This window comes from Mobula hypostoma, chromosome 1, assembly GCF_963921235.1.
Source record: "Mobula hypostoma chromosome 1, sMobHyp1.1, whole genome shotgun sequence".
Taxonomy (NCBI): Eukaryota; Metazoa; Chordata; class Chondrichthyes; order Myliobatiformes; family Myliobatidae; genus Mobula; species Mobula hypostoma.
This window is the reverse complement of record NC_086097.1, coordinates 138,582,884-138,603,577: the sequence shown is the minus strand read 5'-3', so window position 1 is coordinate 138,603,577 and position 20,694 is coordinate 138,582,884. Positions and strand designations below refer to the sequence as shown.

The 20,694-nt window shown below is 38.6% G+C and overlaps 1 protein-coding gene across 1 annotated transcript in view; it reads right to left on the bottom strand.

Moving 5' to 3' along the window:
- The window catches only part of LOC134350924 (eukaryotic translation initiation factor 3 subunit E-A), a 211,554-nt gene that overhangs the window by 67,662 nt on the left and 123,198 nt on the right, over positions 1-20,694 (bottom strand). Inside the window, exon 9 of the mRNA XM_063056770.1 lies at positions 14,110-14,211. Coding sequence (XP_062912840.1) covers positions 14,110-14,211 — 102 coding nt within the window. The remainder of the gene's footprint in view (positions 1-14,109; positions 14,212-20,694) is intronic.

The window sequence follows — 20,694 nt, the reverse complement described above, 5'->3', positions numbered from 1 at the left end:
GGCATACGAAGAATGCTCTCAGCAGATGGTAATAGACCAATTCCCAAACTAAAGGGCATACACATCTCTAGGATGACATTCCAGACCACTGCAGTACAATAATAATAATTTAACTGAAAACTCAACGCAGTTCTCAAATAAAATAAAATGCATAAAATAAATGCATAGTGCTAATTTTAAGACTTAAATCATTTCTGTTCATTTCCAAGCCCATTATCTACCAAATTATCATATTCAATTATGGCTGTCTCACAGCTGTTCGTCATTGTCCATGTACCTGAGATTCCAAAATGTTATTCATGGAGTAAAAGAAGTGAACTATTATATTCATATTTTCAGCAGATGATACTACAGCATGCCAAGAGGGCAGCCTGTATACATTAAATTGAGAAAATATTTGGCTGGGTACATTTTAGAAGGCACTAATATAAAGTAATATAATTTAACTTGACTTAATCATGGCATAAAATGCTCAACCTTTACATTTATTAGAACTATTCCACTGCTTTTGAATACCAAACCAATTTGAGTTATCTCAATTACCACTGCAGCACTTTAATAATTCAACCTGCACCTTCTATAAATTGATGTTCCCTTGAATTTACTGCTGGATATTCAAGACCTTGGTGTTCTAAGGGCTAGAAGAGAGTAATAGCTTTCAAAATATCACCTTTTGTAAGTAATATAGGCATGGGGAGAGATTATGGATTGATCTTCACTTAATTTTCATCCCCCCATCACATTCTCATCATCAATACAAAAATCACCCTGTTTCATCATCAAGTGCTACATCTCTTCCCAGTTCTGAAACACTGGGGTAATTCCATTGCTATTTTTCAAACTACATTTCAAATGTTTCTTTCGCATTCCACATTAGACTCAGTGGGGAATAAGCATGCACCTGCCAGGTTGGACATCAATATTTGAGTGGCAAGAATGATCAGGCCTTGGTAATGAAGCAGCAGAAGTCACTTTCCAGAATGTTGATCCAATACTCTGAGCATTCAAACTGGGAGAGTTCACTGGATTTGATGGCAGTTCCTTAATGGGGTGGATTCCCAGTACACATATTAAGCAGCAACTACTTCCCGCTTCAGGATGGTGGTAATGTAAATCTACCTGAGTCAGCTGAGGACAACAACAAGAACGGAACCATAGATAGATATGTTCAGATAGGCAAGCAAAAATGGAATATAAAAAAGAAAAAGAAAGGTTGGCCTCTAAAACAACAGGATATTGCTTGTTGAAGAGAGACTACAGAATACTCCTGCTCAGAGGAATCCACCTGAGATCATAGAAGAAATACAAATTCGGTATAAGGCTACAGTAATAATTAGGAAAGCACAAGGAAGATTGGCTTTATTAAAGTTTCAAAGTACAGTATACAACCCTGAGATTTGTCTTTCCACAGATAGCTGTGAAACAAAAAACACCATAGAACCATTTCAGAGAAAAATCATACATTAAGACCATTAAAGACCCAATGCATGAGAGAAAATAAACACAAACAGCAAAAAGTAAGCATATAACACAGAGAACAGTAAACATAAAACCGCAGAGATCCTAAAATGGTCCAGGAGCTGATGATCTAGTCAGCTCAGCACTCTGTCGATGGCAGCAGGCCAAAGCGCGCAAAGCCAGTTCCGCACTAAGGCGCCTCAATCAGATCACACAAGTAGTAAAAAAAAAGAGTAAATGAGAATACATGGCACTTGAGTCCCCAAAAGCAAATCCACAGCCATAAGCCACCTAGGCGATTGTACCTTGCAATATGGGACCCTAGACCCCTGCACCTTCCACTAGCTACACCGAGAGGGAGACAACTTGAATGTAGGTAGATGCTGCTGAACACTCATTCGTTTTCCACTCTTGACCTCATTAATTTTAATCTCACCCGACAGTTTAATCGGTGCAGAGTAATGGAGCCGACTACGGGTTCGTACTGCGCCATTAGGGATGGATGGCCACACTGCACACTCCATTCTCAACCTTCCCAAAGCCCCCAAGTGATTGCAGAAGTGTCAGATCATTTAGTTGGTTCAAAAATACATTAAAATGGAATTTAAAGGTTGCAATCAATCACAGCTCAAGAGAAGTATATTTAAAAGAAGAAGAGTATTCAGTAGTGTCGAGAGCTGTTTGCAGGATGACTCCCCATTGATCACCAGCGCCATCTTGCCAGAACATTACAGAGAGAAGGGAGTATGAAAGTACAAACACCTTGCTGCATCTGCACAAAGCAATTGTGAGACCACACCTGCACTAGTTTGGCTTCCTTACTGCAATTTACAGTCCAATTGTTTAGAAAAGACTCTTTAAATTGATTCTTGGGGAATGCTTGCTTTATGAGGAACAGTTGAGCAGATTGGGTTGATATTCTTTAGAATTCAGTAAAATGAGAAGTAATTGAAACAAGGATTCCAAAAGGCACGTAAAAGCTGACAAGCTACTCCACCCCACCCTCAAGAGAGGAAATAGAATAAGGGAACACATTTTCAGAATAAGGTTAACTCCAAAACTGAGATTAATGTTGTCACTCAGAGTTATGAATGTTCAGAATCTCTACCCCAGGGAGCTGTGGAACACATTCAAGGCTGATAGAAACGATTGGGAACTAAAGAGGAGTTACAGGCTGTGGACCAACAGACAGGAAAATTAAATTCATTACTGGATAAACCATGAACTTCATGGAACAGACTGGCAGGAACCTACATTCAACCTCTGCTCCTAGTTCTTATATTCTTGTTGGATGTCAGCAACATTCACTATCTTGGCGTATACAAAATGCAAGAGGAAGGCCAACTTCCCATCCATTTAGTACTGCACGTTAAAGTTATCTCCATTTAAGGATTGATTAAAAGACAATTAATCTTGAACAGATTGACTTCTGCCTAAACAAAAAATGTCCAATTGTTAAACCATTTAGAAAAGACCCCCTTCTCCCATAGGCATGGCCCCCCGTCCCTGCAAAATTGGATTTCTGTTCAGAATGAGATGTGTGGACAATAGCAGGAAATTCCTGGAATGTTTAGATACTGCAATGAGGCACCTTGATTCTGGTCAGCTTCTGAATATGATGAAATCAGTAAATTCAGCAAGACAATTACAGATGTACTGAGAAGGCAGCTTTTGGTTAAAATGGGTAATAGCTATTTGGCCATGACAATGCAAGACACCTAATACACTCCTAAAATTTCTCCAGAGAGATCACTGTTTCTTCCCCCCACCCCAATGCCAATCCACTATTTTATTTATTAGAAGATAAAAGCAGGGGATTCTAAATTATATCCACAGCCTTCATCTACAGGTAACTTGCAATTAATACCAATTGCTGATAAGTCCTGTTTGGCGAGAATCTGAAAAAGCATTTTCTGGCAGGACGAGAAATAAAGAGTGGGCTAAATGAAGGGGCACACACGTGAAATGTCAGCTACTTTTCTCTCTTTGAAGGCCAGCTAACAGGCAGATTATCTATGTTTTATGTTTACAATATAGCATTTTTTATCTCTGAGGTTATTGGGATAAAAAGCTCAGGTTACCATATAAACCAACCTTGCTGGCATTTGGGAGTAGTGGAATTTCAGACACTGCTAAAGCTCCTAAAATAACGCTCAGCTCCTTTCACTTGGTATTTACTCAAGGTACTGTGAGGCAATATCTTTGCTTACTTTTTCAATTCCCAAGCTTTTAGTAAATATGCTTTTCCTTATAGTCAAAATCTGGTGAAATCTACACTGACTTCAGAGTTAGTAAGTAAATCTGAAAAATTGATTAACAATGCCAGAAGCCCAAAGAAATTAAAAATCAAAACAGAAAATGTGGTCAATTAGAATGCTTCCAAGATATTAACATATATGCTTTTATTGAACTCCTGATGGAGAACTGATTTCTATAGGTTTACCAACCAATTCAAAACATTTATTATGGTTTATCAGTTGCCCAGATGGATCAAATGCAAAAGGACACCTTCTTTTGAGAAAGATGATTAACCAGGTACACAAGAGGAAGAATAAAGAATCCTTCTGGCGACATGGCAATTGAAACTTATTCATGCATCGCACCTCATTGCCACAATACCACTTCAAAAGCGACTCAACTGAACTCATAATTGCTGTCGTGATCACCACTTGGCCACAGAGTTTTAAATTTTTAACTTTTTCTGCAAACATTTTGCTGCTCCACTCCTATATTACATGGTAAATAAATATGTAAATAGGACTATGAGGCCTATGAATCTGAAGAAGGTCTCAATTCAAAGTTCTATCCATAATACTCAGGAATATTCTCTGGAATTTACCTACTGTATCTTCTATATTAGAGGTATTTAAAACTCTTAAACACAAAGATATTCTTCAAATGCTAGAAATCCAGTTCAGCACACAAAATGCTGGAGAAACTCAGCAGGCCAGGCAGCAGCTATCTAAGAAACTCTTAGAAAGCCACATGAATGATAGAAAAATGGAGGGCTATGTAGGAGGGAAGGATTATATTGATCTTAGAGTAACCTGACCTTTACCGCACTGTTCAATGTTCTAATACAGCCTCTTCGAAAGCTGCAACATATTTACATAAACATCCTGGACACATAAGTTAGCCACATAGAAAATCCAACTTAAGGACAGCCTCCGAAAACCAAAGGAGGTTTAAAAATGTTCGAAGAGGAATGAATGTGACATAATAATTTGGGGGAATGAACGGCATTACTGGTTAGATGTCTAAAATAAAATAAAAACTACTGCAAAATTATCCTTATGCTTGTAGCTTGCTGTTTCAGATGTATAATACATCAAAATCATCAACTAGACAGAGCAATGCTGAAGTTATCTGTGACTGTAAATGAACCTTTCTTATATAGCAGTTAAAAGTAACTGTACTCAGAAAAAAAACTTTAAAAAAATGTCCCAATGTCCCTGACACCAAAAGAAGGCAATGACTGCCCCAAGAAAACTCCACAAAGACATGATTGAACAATTTTATGAGGAAGCCATTATTTCAGTTACACGATGGATTACGTATTTATTTATTGTATAAACAAAATATCAGCACAGTACCCTGATTGGCATTGCCATTGAAAGTCTCCTAAGATTTCTAAGCATCTTAAATTTTAATCATATTGACTTTTGGTTATTATTTCTTCGATATGCCATTCAAAGTCCAATTTACAAGTCTAGGTTAGTGATTACAATTACAAAAAAAATTGCATTTTTTATGCCTTCAACAGTCAGGGTTGATAAAACACATTATATATTTTACAGGTTTATTTAAGTTTCTGCAATGGATATATTTATTTAAATTATTATTAAATGATGTTACAGATTTAGAAGCAATTTCATTGTAATGTCTCATACAATCATAAATAGAGAAATTCATGGACTTGACAGACCATTTAGAATAGCTTCACCACATGGACTGTAGCTGTTTATATACCATCTTCACATTACACATCACTGCCATCCACTTTTCAATGCCAATGTAGGATGGGTTACAAAAGATGGCGTTGGAGGAGACCCCCAATCCCCCCATACCAGAAACACTCTTTACTTTAAATGTGATACTACCACATGTTTCAGGATTCATGGGTGACATTCCAGCAATAAATTTGACCACGAGTTTCAATAGATGGAACTACATGCAACTAATTTTGAGATAATCATTGTAGTATCTCAGCTTGCACATTGCAATTCTGTTAACCACCCATAAAAAGAGTAAACACACTGCTGTGCCATTATATACCAGGATTAATGCAGGACAACGATTTAGAAATGCATCAAATTATTAAGCTAATAAAACAGTATCGGTCCATTAGGTAACAAGGGCATTTAAAGTTTTAGTACTTCATGCTAAACAAGTCCCAATTAATTTAATCCGATTTGTTCCCTATTCAATGGCTAGGACAGTGCTTCCTTCTGAGCCTTTGTTCAGGAATGTACCTCAAAATACCACGCAAAAGAAATCAAGCAACAAACTCTCTTCGCACTTAGAACAACTCCAAAGAAGTGAAATATCCTAGTCTGTATTCCATATGTTCATTGGGTTTTGCCAAGGACCTGACAGATTTCTGCTAGAGGGCAGTTCTTGGCCCTGAATAGAGTATCCAGCTCACCACAATTCCAGCTGGATCCATACCACCTCCTGCTGAATTTATAAATGGAGGCATCACAATACAGCAGTGTCGAATGCCATATTTCCATTCATCTGCTCACCCAGCCTCAGATTTATTGCTGAGTATTATACTGGGTCAAGGAAGACTGTCAGCTTTGGAAACAAAACACGTTTTCCACTTGGATAAAACTCTGCCAGGCAGTATTTTTAAGTTAAAGCTTACTTTTCATGAGGCCCACAATAAATCTGGTGTCTACTCATAAACCACTACTCGCAGTCCATCATTCTCATGTCTATTTTAGTCATACTTATGGTCAGAGTGGCAACCTATAACAAATAACAATCAGTTTGGTATCGCAGGCCATGTCTGTCCAAAGCTGCCAGTAAAACTCCAAGATGACTCCATTAGACCATAAGACATTGGAGTAGAATTAGACCATTTGTCCAATCGAGTCAGTTCCGCCATTCAATCATGGCTGATCCTTTCTGCCCCTCCTCAGCCCAACACACCGGCGAACTCTCTGCAACCTTTGATACCATATCCTATCCAGAACCTAATAAGCTCTGCCTTAAAACACTCAATGAACTGGCCTCCACAGCTGCCTGTGGCAATAAATTCCACAAATTCACCACCCCCCGGCTAAAGAAATTTCTCTGCATCTCTGTTTTAAATGCACGCCCCTCTATCTTGAGGCTGTGCCCTCTTGTCCTGGACTCCCCACTATGGGGAAACATCCTTCCCACATTTCGACATTCAAAAGGTTTCAATGAGGTCCACCACCACCCCCATCCTTCTAAATTCCAGCAAGTACAGGCCCAGAGCTATCAAACGTTCGTGAATGATAACCCTTTCATTCCTGGAATCATCCTTGTGAACCTCCTCTGTAGCCTCTCCAATGCCAGCACATCTTTTCTTAGATGAGGAGCCCAAAACTATTCACAGTACTCAAGGTGAGGCCTCACCATTGACTTATAAAGCCTCAGCATCACATCCCGGCTCTTGTATTCTAGACTTCTTGAAATGAGTGCTAACATTGCATTTGCTTTCCTCACCATTGATTCTACCTGCAAGTTAACCTTTCGTGTGCTCTGCACAACAACACCAAGTCACTTTGTATCTCAGATTTCTGGATTTTCTCCCCTTTAAAAAAAAAGTCTGTGCATTTATTTCTACTACTAAAGTGCAAGACCATGCATTTTCCAACATTGTATTTCATTTGCCACTCTCTTGCCCATTCTCCTAATCTGTCTAAGTCCTTCTGCAGCCTACCTGTTTCCTCAACACTATCTGCCCCTCTACCAATCTTCATATCATCTGCAAACTTGGCAACAAAGCCATATGTTCCATCATCTAAATCAGTGGTTCTCAACCTCCGGGCTGTGAAGCATGTAAAGGTGCAGCGGTAGCTGGAGCACAACCTGCACACCTTTAAGAAAAAAGCCGAAATAAACAAGCTAATTAATTAGGTGCCGCCCAGAAGCCAGTCTTCATTAGAGGAACTGAGGTGGAGAGGATCAATAACTTTAAATTCTTCGGCATTAAGGATTGACGTTTCTCTCTCTGAAAAGTGTCAGAGGATCTGTCCTGGGACCAGCATGTAACTGTCATTACAAAGAAAGCACGGCAGCGCCTATACGTTTTTAGAAGTTTGTGTAGGTTCAACATGTCACCTCGATCCTGACAGCCCTGTCTTTTCAGCCTGATTGAGCTGGCGGTTAAATTGACCAAACAATGGAACAGCTAAAGGTTCCAGCGCCCTGGAAAGAGGAGTGAATATCGCGTAGAGCTAGTGAAATCGGCAATTGCCTCTGATCTGGGCCAACATTTACGTGCCAGGCGGCACCTAATTAATTAGCTTGTTTATTTCAGCTTTTTTCTTCAAGATGTGCTGGGTGCGCTCCAGCTACTGCTGCACCCCTGCATGCTTTGCGGCCCGGAGGTTGGGGACCACTGATCTAAATCACTGATAAACAGCATCAAAAGAAGTAGTCCCAACACCAACCCCTGCAGAACACCAGTAGTCACTGGCAGCCAACCAGAAAAGGATCCTTTTATTCCCACTCGCTGCCTCCTACCAATCAGCCAATGCTTAACCATGCCATTAACTTTCCTGTGATACCATAGGCTCCTAACTTGGTAAGCAGCCTCATGTGTAGCAGCTTGTCAAAGGCCTTCTGTAAGTCCAAATTCACAACATCCACCGCATCTCCTTTATCTATCCTATTTTTAATCTCCTCAAATAATTCCAACAGGTTTTTCAGGCAAGATTTTCCCTAAAGTAAACCATGCTGTCTTTGTCCTAACGTCCTGTATCACCAACTACTCCATAATCTCATCCTTAAGAATTGACTGCAACATATACCCAACCACTGAGGTCAGGCTAACTGGTCTATAATTTCCTTTCTGCCGTCTTCCTCCTTTCTTAAACAGTGAAGTGACATTTGAAATTTTCCAGACCAATGGCACCATACCAGAGTATAATAATTTTTGAAAGATTATTACTCTAATAATCTTTGTATCCTTCTCTACCACCGTCACCTGCAGCCCATTCCATGCACTCACCACTCTCTGCATAAACATACTCACCCCTGACATCTCCTCTGTACCTACTTCCAAGCACCTTAAAACTGTGTCCTCTCGTGTTAGCCATTTCAGCCCTGGGAAAAAGCCTGTGACTATCCCCATGATCAATACCTCTCATCATCTTATACACCTCTATCAGGTCACCTCTCATCCTCCACCATTCCAAGGAGAAAAGGCAAAGTTCACTCAACCTATTCTCATAAGGCATGCTCCCCAATCCAGGCAACATCCTTGTAAATCTCCTCTGCACCCTTTCTATGGTTTCCACATCCTTCCTGCAGTGAGGCGACCAGAACTGAGCACAGTACTCCAAGTGAGTCTGACGAGGTTCCTATATACCTGTAACGTTACCTCTTGGCTCTTGAACTCAATCCCATGGTTGAAGAAGGCCAATGCACTGTATGCCTTCTTAACCACAGAGTCAACCTGTACAGCAGCTTTGAGTGTCCTATGGACTCGGACCACAAGATCCCTCCAATCCTCCACACTGCCAAGAGTCTTACCATTAATACTATATTCTGCCATCATATTTGACCTACCAAAATGAACCACCTCACACTTATCTGGGTTGAACTCCATCTGCCACTTCTCAGCCCAGTTTTGTATCCTATCAATGTCCCGCTGTAACCTCTGACAATCCTCCACATTATCTACAACACCTCCAACCTTTGTGTCATCAGCAAATTTACTAATCCATCCCTTCACTTCCCCATCCAGGTCATTTATAAAAATCACGAAGAGAAGGGGTCCCAGAACAGATCCCTGAGGCATACCACTGATCACCGATCTCCATGCAGAATATGACCTGTCTACAATCACTCTTTGCCTTCTGTGGGCAAGCCAATTCTGGATCCACAAAGCAATGTCCCCATGGATCCCATGCCCCTTTGCTTTCTCAATAAGCCTTGCATAGTTTAGATAGGTATTGGTCAGCATGGACAACCTGAGCCTGTTTCATGTGGTATAGCTCTATGGCTTGACTTAAAACTCCTTTCTACTAAATCACTGCTGAGGTTGTCCTCTGGTCTCATAATTGTGTACAAGAAAACATTCACATTGAGGATCCCTTACTACTTTTTTAAACAGTCTTTGCACTTTCTCCCCCTTGACCCGATTTTATCCACGAGGTATCAATCTGAAAATTAATCCAGAATGTCTTGATTAACATGATTCTGTCAACAAGACTAATTCTTTCAAGTTTAATGTCATACTAACCATAACCCAAAAAACACAAAGAACAACTCCAGAAATATTAATGATTTTTCAAAGAACTATTACTTGAGGTCATGGCACATTGCAAACGTCATTTATATTTTCCCTTCAAAAAACTCAGAAGCAATGCAATTAACTTTTGCCAGTTTGTTTATATCAAGATATCTTTATATCATAAAACTTTGATGAACTTCCTCAGAATCCATGATATTCCAAAGTTCAGCAATTCCTACACACGTTAGTTGCCTTTCATGAGGCTAAAAGTGAGTCAATTGCACTGGGGAGCACAGAGAGCAGGATGACAGATGAGGTAAAGTTTGCATGAAGGTGGGAAGACTGAACTGACATCAAAACAGAATGGAGGTTGGGGAAGCAAGTATTTCACACAGTTGGAAGAGAAATTGAAGGAATTGTGAATCCAGATGTTGTGATGCATATTGGAATCAGCAATATAGGCAAAGCAGGAGTTAGACCCTGCCAAGAGTGCCCAGAAAGCTAGGGTCCAAGCTAACATAGAGCATCTCATGGAAATTGATCTTTGGATTAACTGTGCCAAATTGTCAAATGTATTATAAGGTTAAGTGTGCGGCTGAAAAGAGTTGTGTGTGAAATACTGGTTTAGCTTCATGAGCCAGTGAAACTACATCTGGAGAAAAACGACTATTATGCAGAGAAGAGCTTCAGTAAACTGACATATAACTCGGGCAGCAAGCAGGACAAATTGATAAAATAGAACTTGGACAGGGGTCAATACAAAAGTAGAAAGAGGAACATCAAGGATGCATGTTGAAATAACAGCATGCCTAAAAGTTCATCCCCACTCTACTGATGAAATGATCTTTCAAGGCAGAGTACAACACACTGGTACTAGTGCATAATTAGAGGCAAAGGGTCCAACAAAGGTAAGAATACATTAGGGCCTAATGTCTCCTTGGGGGAAAATAGAAACTAGTTAAAGCTAACATGATTACATCAGAATGAAGGATTGAAAGCAAAATAGATTAACTCATGGCACTAATGGAAATAACCTTTAACAAAACGGAGACAGTCGCAATATGACAGGGGAATAAAAATGATTCAAAAATTCTTGTAAATAGTTGATTATACTACTTAATTATGATTTAAAATCCAAATCACAAAACTTTGTAGGTGTAAGGGAAGGGACGAACAAGATGGTTTGCAAAATTGATTTAAAAAATAGTTTAGAAATTTAAAATCATTCATAATATGCAAAATAAATACACATTCTCCAAAAAAAAGGAAAATATGGTCCAATTGTGGCTAATCAAATTAGGTTAAATGAAGAGTCTTATAATGCTACCAGAAAGCCTGCACAAGCCTAGAATGAAAGATTTTAGATTCTTCCAAGTCTTGACCCAGAGATTAATACGAAGAAACTTGATTGAAGCTAAATCTAAGAGACACAAAAAGCAGATAGTAAAATCTCATCTAGGTCTATGGAAAAAAGATGACAGTGAAAGTAAACACAAGCCTATGCAGAAGAAATTATCATGGAGGAGAAAGGATATGGAAAAAATGACGAAGGGTCTCGGCCTGAAACGTCGACTGCACCTCTTCCTAGAGATGCTGCCTGGCCTGCTGCGTTCACCAGCAACTTTTATGTGTGTTGCTTGAATTTCCAGCATCTGCAGAATTCCTGTTGTTTATGGAAAAAATAATCTCATTTTGCATTTACATTCACAGATGGAGACTAGGTATTTCTAAAATAGATGGGAACTTAAAGAAAATATTAGGGAAAAACAAACTACTTAAACTTAAATCAATGAAATACCTTGAACTGATATCTTAAAGAGGCAGTAACCATGATTGTGGATACAGTGAGTGCAATACCACATTTTAGGTAAGTTCCTTGTAAATGGAAGGTAAGAAACAATCTCACAATTTAAGGAGAGAATGAGAGAGAATTCAGATTTCCAGGACAATTAACTTCATCTATAGCAGGATAAATGCTAGGATCTTGTTATCAAAATCATGGTACAAGAGCTGTGTGAACTCAATCTCGCTTTGCTAGTCAACACTTCCATGTCAAATATAGAAACATTCTGTTCAATATGTAGCTTTACTGGAAGAAAACATAATAATCTAACATTATATACCATTTACCAAACTTCATCATACCCGTTAACCCAAATAGCAGAGTCATCTCAGCAACCTTAAAGATGCATGTTCTCGATGTGTATTGCTTATTTATTTTTTTTCTCTCTTTCTTTTGGTATTTCCACTATTAGTTGTTTCTCTTTGTATACTGGTTGTCGTCCGCCCTGTTGGCTGTGGTCTTTCATTAATTCTATTGTGTTTCTTGTACTTACTGTGATTGCCCGCAAAAAAAGGAATTGCAGGTAACATACAAGTACTTTGTTAGTAAATTTACTTTGAACTTGAACTTTAATTTACATTGGGAAATTTTTTGAAGCCCTTCAAACTTGGATGAAGCAATGAAGCTGTGAAGAGCTTTCTGAACAAAGAATTGCACACTGTCTGTTGTAGTTGAAATGCACACTCTGCATTCAATTGCAGCCAGTGCAATGAAGGGAAGTTGGAGGTGTAGAACATCAAACAGGGCCTTCAGCCCATAATACCTGCACCAAACACTGCCAAATTAAACCAAACCTGTACATAATCCATACCTCTCCATTTTTCTCACATCCATGTGCTTTTCGAAGAATCTCTTAAGTGTCCATAATGTATCAGTCCCTAACATGCTGTGTTCCAGGCACCTACCACCCTCTGTGTAAAATGCCCATCCCTGACATCTCCCCTATACTTTCTTCACTCACCTTAAATGAAATGTCCTCTGGTACTGCCCACTGCTACTCTGGGAAAAAGGTGCTGACTGTCCATTTTATCGATGCCTCTCATAATTTTATCCGCGTTTAATCCACCTTCAACTTAGCCTAGTGTGCTCAACCTTTCTTTATTTTTGCTGGGGAAAAGATTCTGACTGCCCACCCTATCTATAACTTTACTAACTTAATAAATTTCTGTCATATCTCCCCTTTGACTCCGACGCTTCAGAGAAAACAACCAAAGTTTGTGAAACTTCTCCTTTTAGCTCATACGCTCTAATTTAGGCAGTATTCTGATAAAACCTTTCTGCAAAAATGATGAAACAATGTACAGGGAGGAGGTCAAACACCTAGAGAGCTGGTGCAGGGATAACAACTTGATGCTTAATGTCACCAAAACCAAGGAGATGATCGTCGATTTCAGACGCTCTCAGCCTGAGCACACACCCCTCAGCATCAGCGGCTCCACAGTGGAGAGAGTGGAAAACATCAAGTTCCTTGGGGTGCAAATCTCGGACAATCTCACCTGGTCCAGGAACACCACTGGGATTGTGAAACGAGCCCAGCAGAGATTGCACTTTCTAAGGAAGCTTAAACAAGCATCACTCCCCACTAACATCTTAACTACTTTCTACAGAGGCGTGATTGAGAGTGTGCTGACCTTTTGCATCGCAACCTGGTACTCCAGCTGCAGTGCTGTCGACAAAAAAGCCTTGCAGAGGGTGGTTAGGGGAGCAGAGAAGGTTATTAGGGTCTCCCTACCTTCTGTCCAAGACCTCTTTCAGAGGCGATGCCTCCAGAAGACACGGTACATCATTAAAGACCCCTCACACCCTCTCCATGAACTGTTTGTTCTTCTGCCATCAGGCAAACGTTACAGGAGCATCAAAACTAAAACCACAAGGCTACTAAACAGCTTCCTCCCAGAGGCAGTCAGATTGCTAAATAGCTGCTCCACCTGACTCTGCTTTGGACACTTTTAACTTGCACTGGACACTTATAACTTGATTTTAACTGACATGTGGCTGTTGTGTTTTACTATTTATTGTTATGTTTATTATTTAGTGTTGCGTTTGTTATGATTGCACTGCTCCTGAGAAATGCTGTCTCATTCTGCCCTGCAGAACTGATGTACGGTTAGAATGACAATAAAGTTTTTTGAATCTCTGAACCTTTGCATCCTTTTCAAAGCTTCCACACCTTTTTAATGCTAACAATTTTCCTAAATGTCAGCAATCGCAAAGGTGCACTTGAAAACCCACAGGTTCACTCATTTGCTTAACACATGCTTCATATTTGAAATGAAACATAGAATTCCTTCAAACATTTTGAACTAGTATGATTACTTGTCGCAATGGATAACTGCAGGAATTCATAGCACAACAAGATTTGAAACAAACTTACCGATTCACACTCTCTGAGCTTTTTCTGAGCACCATCAAAATCAAAATTCACATACAGGCACTCCACAAATTCTGTGATAGGGTCTTTGTAGGTGTAAGATTCCTGCAACAAACATTAAAAAAAAATCACTGAAGTGAATTAGCAGTACTCATGAAATACTATGGAGTTTCACATCACTACCACTTCTGTTTCTAAGCAGGTTTCAAAACTGAAGGACAGTTCAGAGAAATGACATGACACACCTTTACATGGTAAAAGATTCTTCCAGTACAATCAATTTTTTTTCAGAGCCATTATGCACAAGAAAAATCAATTGTTCTAATTCACATGAAACCTATTCCAGGATTATTTAGTTGACTGTTCATACATAAAAGCTCACGCAAAGTTAATTGTTGGCTATTAAAATATTAATATCACAGACTGCAAAAACAGCTTGAAATTCAGCACAGTTAAATATAGAAATAGACTAACTGTTCTTATTTTCCAAAGCACCAGCCAACAACAGTAAATCTAAAGCATGTATTTTGTTTCTGTATGCAAGATCCTTCTACATAACTTTTATCATAGATATTTCAAAACTTGAAAATTTTAAAAAAACAGAATTTGGGTTCTTCGAACCCAACCTTTTGTGGGTTTCTGGTACCCCCACAAGTTTGGACAGTGGGTAGCACAAATTCCCTTAATAAAGATTCAAATGACTCATCTGTGTCAAGCCAGCAAATTCAGCAATAGCCTACTGTCTGGGCAGGAAGAGGAAACCACTGTTGCTCCCCTTCCAATAGGAGGTTTAAGAGTTTGTATATCAATAATATCCAGAGTCCACTAACTTAGGGTGAAAGCAATCACCCTGTAGGCCTAGCCATGAGTAATGAATAGGAAACAGAGCATGTCTACTGTCTTCCAGGGTGTTAACAATTGAACAGAATAGAAAACATGACAACAGGAGAAATAAACCAATCATTGAAATGATGTGGAGGATTGAATATATCCATTGGTTGCCCAATGGGATGAATAACTTGGTTTAATGTTTTTTATTATTCCACGTGTTGAAATTTCAAGAGGAAATTGCAAAATTAGTAATACAAAAAAATCCATTTGTGAAACAAGAACATCAGTTTGATCACCTGAGACAGATGTAACTAAATTAAATGAATCATCAGAAAGACGGTGGCTATTCAATGACACTTGTCCTCCAACAGTTTCAAGCTTTTATCAGTTACCATCATTCAGCTCCGTTTACTAATTACATCTAAAACCACAAGAGAAAGGCAAGATAGGTAGAATAATCCAAAATAATGCTACTGCACACTCAATATTGCAGATCCAATGAAAAACCACTCTTTGCTGCTGAACAATATGCATCATGACCCCAACAGGTACAGATGATTTCAATGCACTGACAAAATACACATTACACCCTCAACAAGGAAACCAGCTGATCAGTTCTCTATATAATCAAAAGGTGCAACTTTGACTAAAATTCTAGCCGTGCTACTGTTACATTACAGAGCTACTTTATTTTACTTTATTTAGAGATGTAGCACAGTAACAGACCCCTCCAGCCCATGAGCCTGCGCCAGCCAATTGTACCCATGAGACAATGAACCTATTAACCTATATGTCTTTGGAATGTGGGAGGAAACCAGAGCACCCAGAGGAAACCCACGCACTCACAGAGAGGATGTACAAATCTGCTTACAGACAGCGACAGAACTGAACTCGGGTCACTGGTGCTGTAATAGCATTACGCTAATCGTCACACTACTGTTCTGCTGCAGCTCTCCATTTTGTCGTCTCCTTACTAAACTGCTTTCATTTAAATGCTGCAATCTGAGATTCCGCCATCTAATTCAGGTACAGAACTGATCACCACAAGCTGAGCCAAAGTAATTGGAGCCATCACTAAATTATTGGAAAAATTTGACTGAATATTTGATTAGGGTGGCATGGTAGTGTAGCGGTTAGTGCATTGCTTTTACAGCAAAGGTTTTAAGATTGACTTCAATTCCTGCCAGCTGTCTGACTTTGAACGTTCTCCACATGACCACGTGGGTTTCTTCCTGGTGCTACAGTTTCCTCCCACATTCCAAAGACATATGCGTAAGAGTGAGTAAAGTGCCGGCATGCCAGGTTACTGCCAAAAGCATGGTGGCACTTGCAGCACATTCTCGATGATGCATTTCATGAACACTTTGATGTACATGTGATGAATAAAGCTAATCTAACCTGAACCATCAGCCATTCAAGGAGGTTTAAATTTTACCCCAACAGCAATGTGGCAGTACCTTCACTTGAAGAACTACAGTTGTGCGAGGCAGTGGCACAACCCTGCTTTTCAAGAAGAAACCAAATGGGAAAGTTTAATATATACTTGCTTTGCCAACCACGCCCAGACCCCAAACCCCATAAAAAGCCATCAAATTTAAACTTTGAGCAACACCTGAACTTTGATAAGTTTTGTCAGGCTTGCCAGAGTGAAGGTAAATATACATACACACTGTCTTTGGAACTTTCATTTAAGAGTATTATAGAAACACCCATGAAAGATTAAATCTAAATCCATGTAAACGAGTAGGAACTTTCTCAAGAGATTTGTCAATTTATGTTTGACATGTTTATAATGTACTGCGGCAAAAAGTTAATTTTCAAAGCCCTGAGCATGTGTGGCATGACAATAAACTTGAACTCAAACTTCTTTGGAACCTAAGATTTATGTGTATATCCCAAATCTTTTTGAACACCTCTAGAAGGACAAAGGAGAACCATGATATTTTCACAACTATTTGGTGAGATGAGAGAAATATCAAAGATAAACCAAAATATCCAGAACCAACTAGAATTGAATCAACATGTATTCTACATGAAGAATGCTTCAAAATGAGAATTCTTCAAATTCTTTGCATCTCAGATAACAGTTTAAATAGGAATCCTTATCAGCCAAGGTCAACTGCTGGGTCTTCAGTGCAACTACAATTTCTACCCCTGGTTCTGAACCAACAGGCACAGTACCAAGTGTAGACCACCTTTAGTCACTACTAACATCGAAACAGATTAGGGTTGTGTAATGTTTTATCCTAGAGAAGTTTCCATTATCTAGCACTTCAAGGTCACTGAATTATTATGGCTACCCAACAACCAAATGGCATTAGCTTTAACAAGTTGTAGTGAATTCTACTTCTTTCCTTCTGTAATGAGTGTGATCACACTTGGCTGCTTTGTCCAAGTTATTGGAAGCTACTTGTTCTATTTTTGTTCAAAAAGTAAGCAAGTTATTGAAACTGGGAGAACTTATCAACATTATATTCACATTTCCAGTCCACATCAATTAGACTGTGTATCAATCCCTTAAACGCTACAAAATAGAGGCCGTCCCGGAATTCATCATAAATCTGTGCCAGAAGAGTAATTAGCCAAAAAAGGCAAAACTGAAAGAAGTACATCAGAAGGAACTTAAGGAAGGAAGTGCTGAGATTGCACACCACACTAATGAATTTCATAAAGATTAAAACCTAGCCAAAAGCAATTACAATGACTTAATTTTACAAAAAATAATGTTTCCACTGGAAGTGTGAATTAAAAATATAGTCATTTGGTTGGGTTGATTTTAAATCAATAACTTTCATACCAAGCTTTTTGATTTCCATAAACAAAGCTGGACAGAACAGTGAATCGCAGGAATGCATACTTTGGAACACACAGGAGTGGTATAAATTTAGTGATGACTATAAAAGCAATGTTTAAAAAATACATCACTACTTAAAGAGAGATGACCAGTATATCCAAAACCTGGCTAGTATAGGCCACCACCAGAAATAAAAACCTAAAAATTCTGCAGAAACAAGTTTTAATAGATTTTTTTTTCAAACTTCCTTTCATGTATATGATGATTATTCAGTTACTAAGCACTTCCATTATTTTGTGCATTTTTTTCAGATTTCTAGCATCTGCAGAATTTTTCATTTGTAACATAAACATCTCACCCCCAACCCCTAACCTCAGTATCCAGGGCATAACAAGCAGAAGAATTCAAAGCAGTTACAGATGAGTGCAAATTTAATGGAAATATTTGTCAAACTTGGCTGCAACCTTACATTTCTTATTTCAGCCCACCCTTGGCATTGAAAACATTCTTTTCCACTTTCTACTAACCCATCTGTAAATCTGCTATATGCTTCATTGCACAAAGGCCCAAACTTTATAAAGTTGTTCAAGTTCTTTTTTTAAAAAAAAAGTTTTCAACACCTGGCATTGATATTGAATCCAGAGAAAAAGCACACGACACTACATAGGGGTTTATCAGACCAAAATAAAAGCCAACAAATAAAAGGGAACAATATTTGAATACTCAAGCACATTCTTATCGAGGACATGAGAGAGGGTTCAGGTTGTGGTTTGAAAAAGATCTCACAAGCACCTTTAATATGTTACAAGTAAAAACAGAAAATGCTAGAAAAAAATCATTGCAGGAAGAGAAAAGCTAAGAAACACTACAGGTTGGAGAACAAAACACTAATTGGGTGACCACTTGCAGAACATCTTCACTCAGCACACAGAGATGATCTTGTAGTCCAAGTCACCTGTGAGTTGAATTCTCCATTATCTTCACAGCCTTACTTCTCTGCATTTGAGCTCTGACACTGACCCGACAAAACTTAGGAGGCAGAGTCTCATCTCACATCCAGGCACATTACAACCCGCAGATTAACAATGAATTTAGATAACCAGACTTTCCAGTTTGTTATCAGAACTGGTTCATTCTGATGAAAGGAAACCAATCTATAATTTCACTTCTTTCTTCCCACAGATGCTAGCTGATCTGCCAAATACTTCCAATATATTTTTTTTATTTCACTAATCTAACAAATGCAGTAATGCAGTAACCCATATCTCACAGTTCCACTACTATTTTTCCCTCCTTGTCTCTCCTCTGTTCTCATTCATCCACTATTGACATTGCTCAGGCAGATCAGTTGTGATTAATAAGCTTTCACTACTGTGTCTCAGCCATCACCACCATTTGTGTCATTTTGTCCTCCTCTGCCTCCAGCCCATCACACTGCCCCTTCAGCTTTTCCCATTCCTTCATCTTTTCTGCAATTTGAAACATGCCTATATCCTAACATTTCCTTGTTCAGACTTAAAAAGAATCAATCTGAAATGTTAACTACCTGTACATGCTTTTATTTCAGTTTCTAACATCTCAACTTTAGTTTTCTCAATCACTTTGCAGTCATTTTGCTAGGCTTTTAAAATATCATGAATATAACTAAGTAGACTGAATCCATGTTTATTTGACTTGAAGAATGCGTCAGAATGAGTTTGCTTCAAGTGTTGACAATGTGCAAAGGCAAAAATGTGTTTTCTGTACAGAAAGGTCAGTATGTTAGCTATGGTAGAAGAGACAGAAAAAGGTGATGCTGGAATTGGCTGAAAATGGGAAGATTTAAGCATGATAAAAGGAAGAATTGCTTCATGACGGGCAACCTGCCTTTGAAATTGTTTCCTGAGGGAAGTTATAAGATCAGTATGCAGCTTGGATCTCCTCAAAGTCAAACTGAACCAGTATCTTGCAGAAATGCACTGTCCACTTTTACCATTAAAAAAATAAGGGTGATGGACAGGTGTTGATGCTAACTAAATTCAATTATATAAATTATTTGAAACACAGCACATGAAGTGGTTACTTTTCAGTGGGTGTTTGAAGTTTGCTAATCACCAGCCATTAAAAATACATTATTTTGTTACAGATCAACAAGTTGTCACGTGCTTGAGATTTTACATATTTTATAAATCGCATGGCAGAAGAAAGATTTCATTAGAGTGCAACATACAAATTCTATTAAATATGTAATGCAATGTACAGAAGTTAATGCACAATAATAAGAAATAATGTGGAAACTTTTTTAAATTAATTTTTTATGTTTCTACAATGCAACAAAAAAAACAGTAAGAGGTTTACACAGCGCAAAATAAACATATCAAATGTACAGTTCATAACAGTTAAGGAAAAGCACCCATAGTAGAATCGTATAAAGTTAGTTACCGCCCCACCCTCCCACTACCCAACTCCAAGCCAACCTTACGATATATAGAAAAGTTAATCAGAGATTTTATCACCACAGAACTGTATTTATAAAAAGGTATATCGCCAACTATCTGAGCTATAATATATTTACACATTAAAAAAAGCCGTAAGTCTTCACCGAAAGAAGCTGGAAGTAAGGGATTTAAATGCAAAAGACAAAAAAGGAGGGATAAACTCTTAACCTAAACAGGAATTATGAAAATATTCAAGAAAAGGTCCCCACACCTTTTGAAACTTTATGTCCGAATTAAGAAGTGAATAATGAATCTTTTCAACGTCTAAGCAGGACATAATGTCTCTGAGCCATTGAGAGTGAGTGGGGGGGCAACATCTCTCCACCTAAGAAGGACTGCATGTCTAGCCAAAAGAGAGGCAAAAGATAATGTACGACGTTTAGTCAGACTCAGATGCCTGTCAACTTCTCTCAAGGTGCCAAAAAGAGCAATCATAGGATTAGGTTCCAAATAGCAATTAACTATAAGGGATAAAGTTAAAAAGAC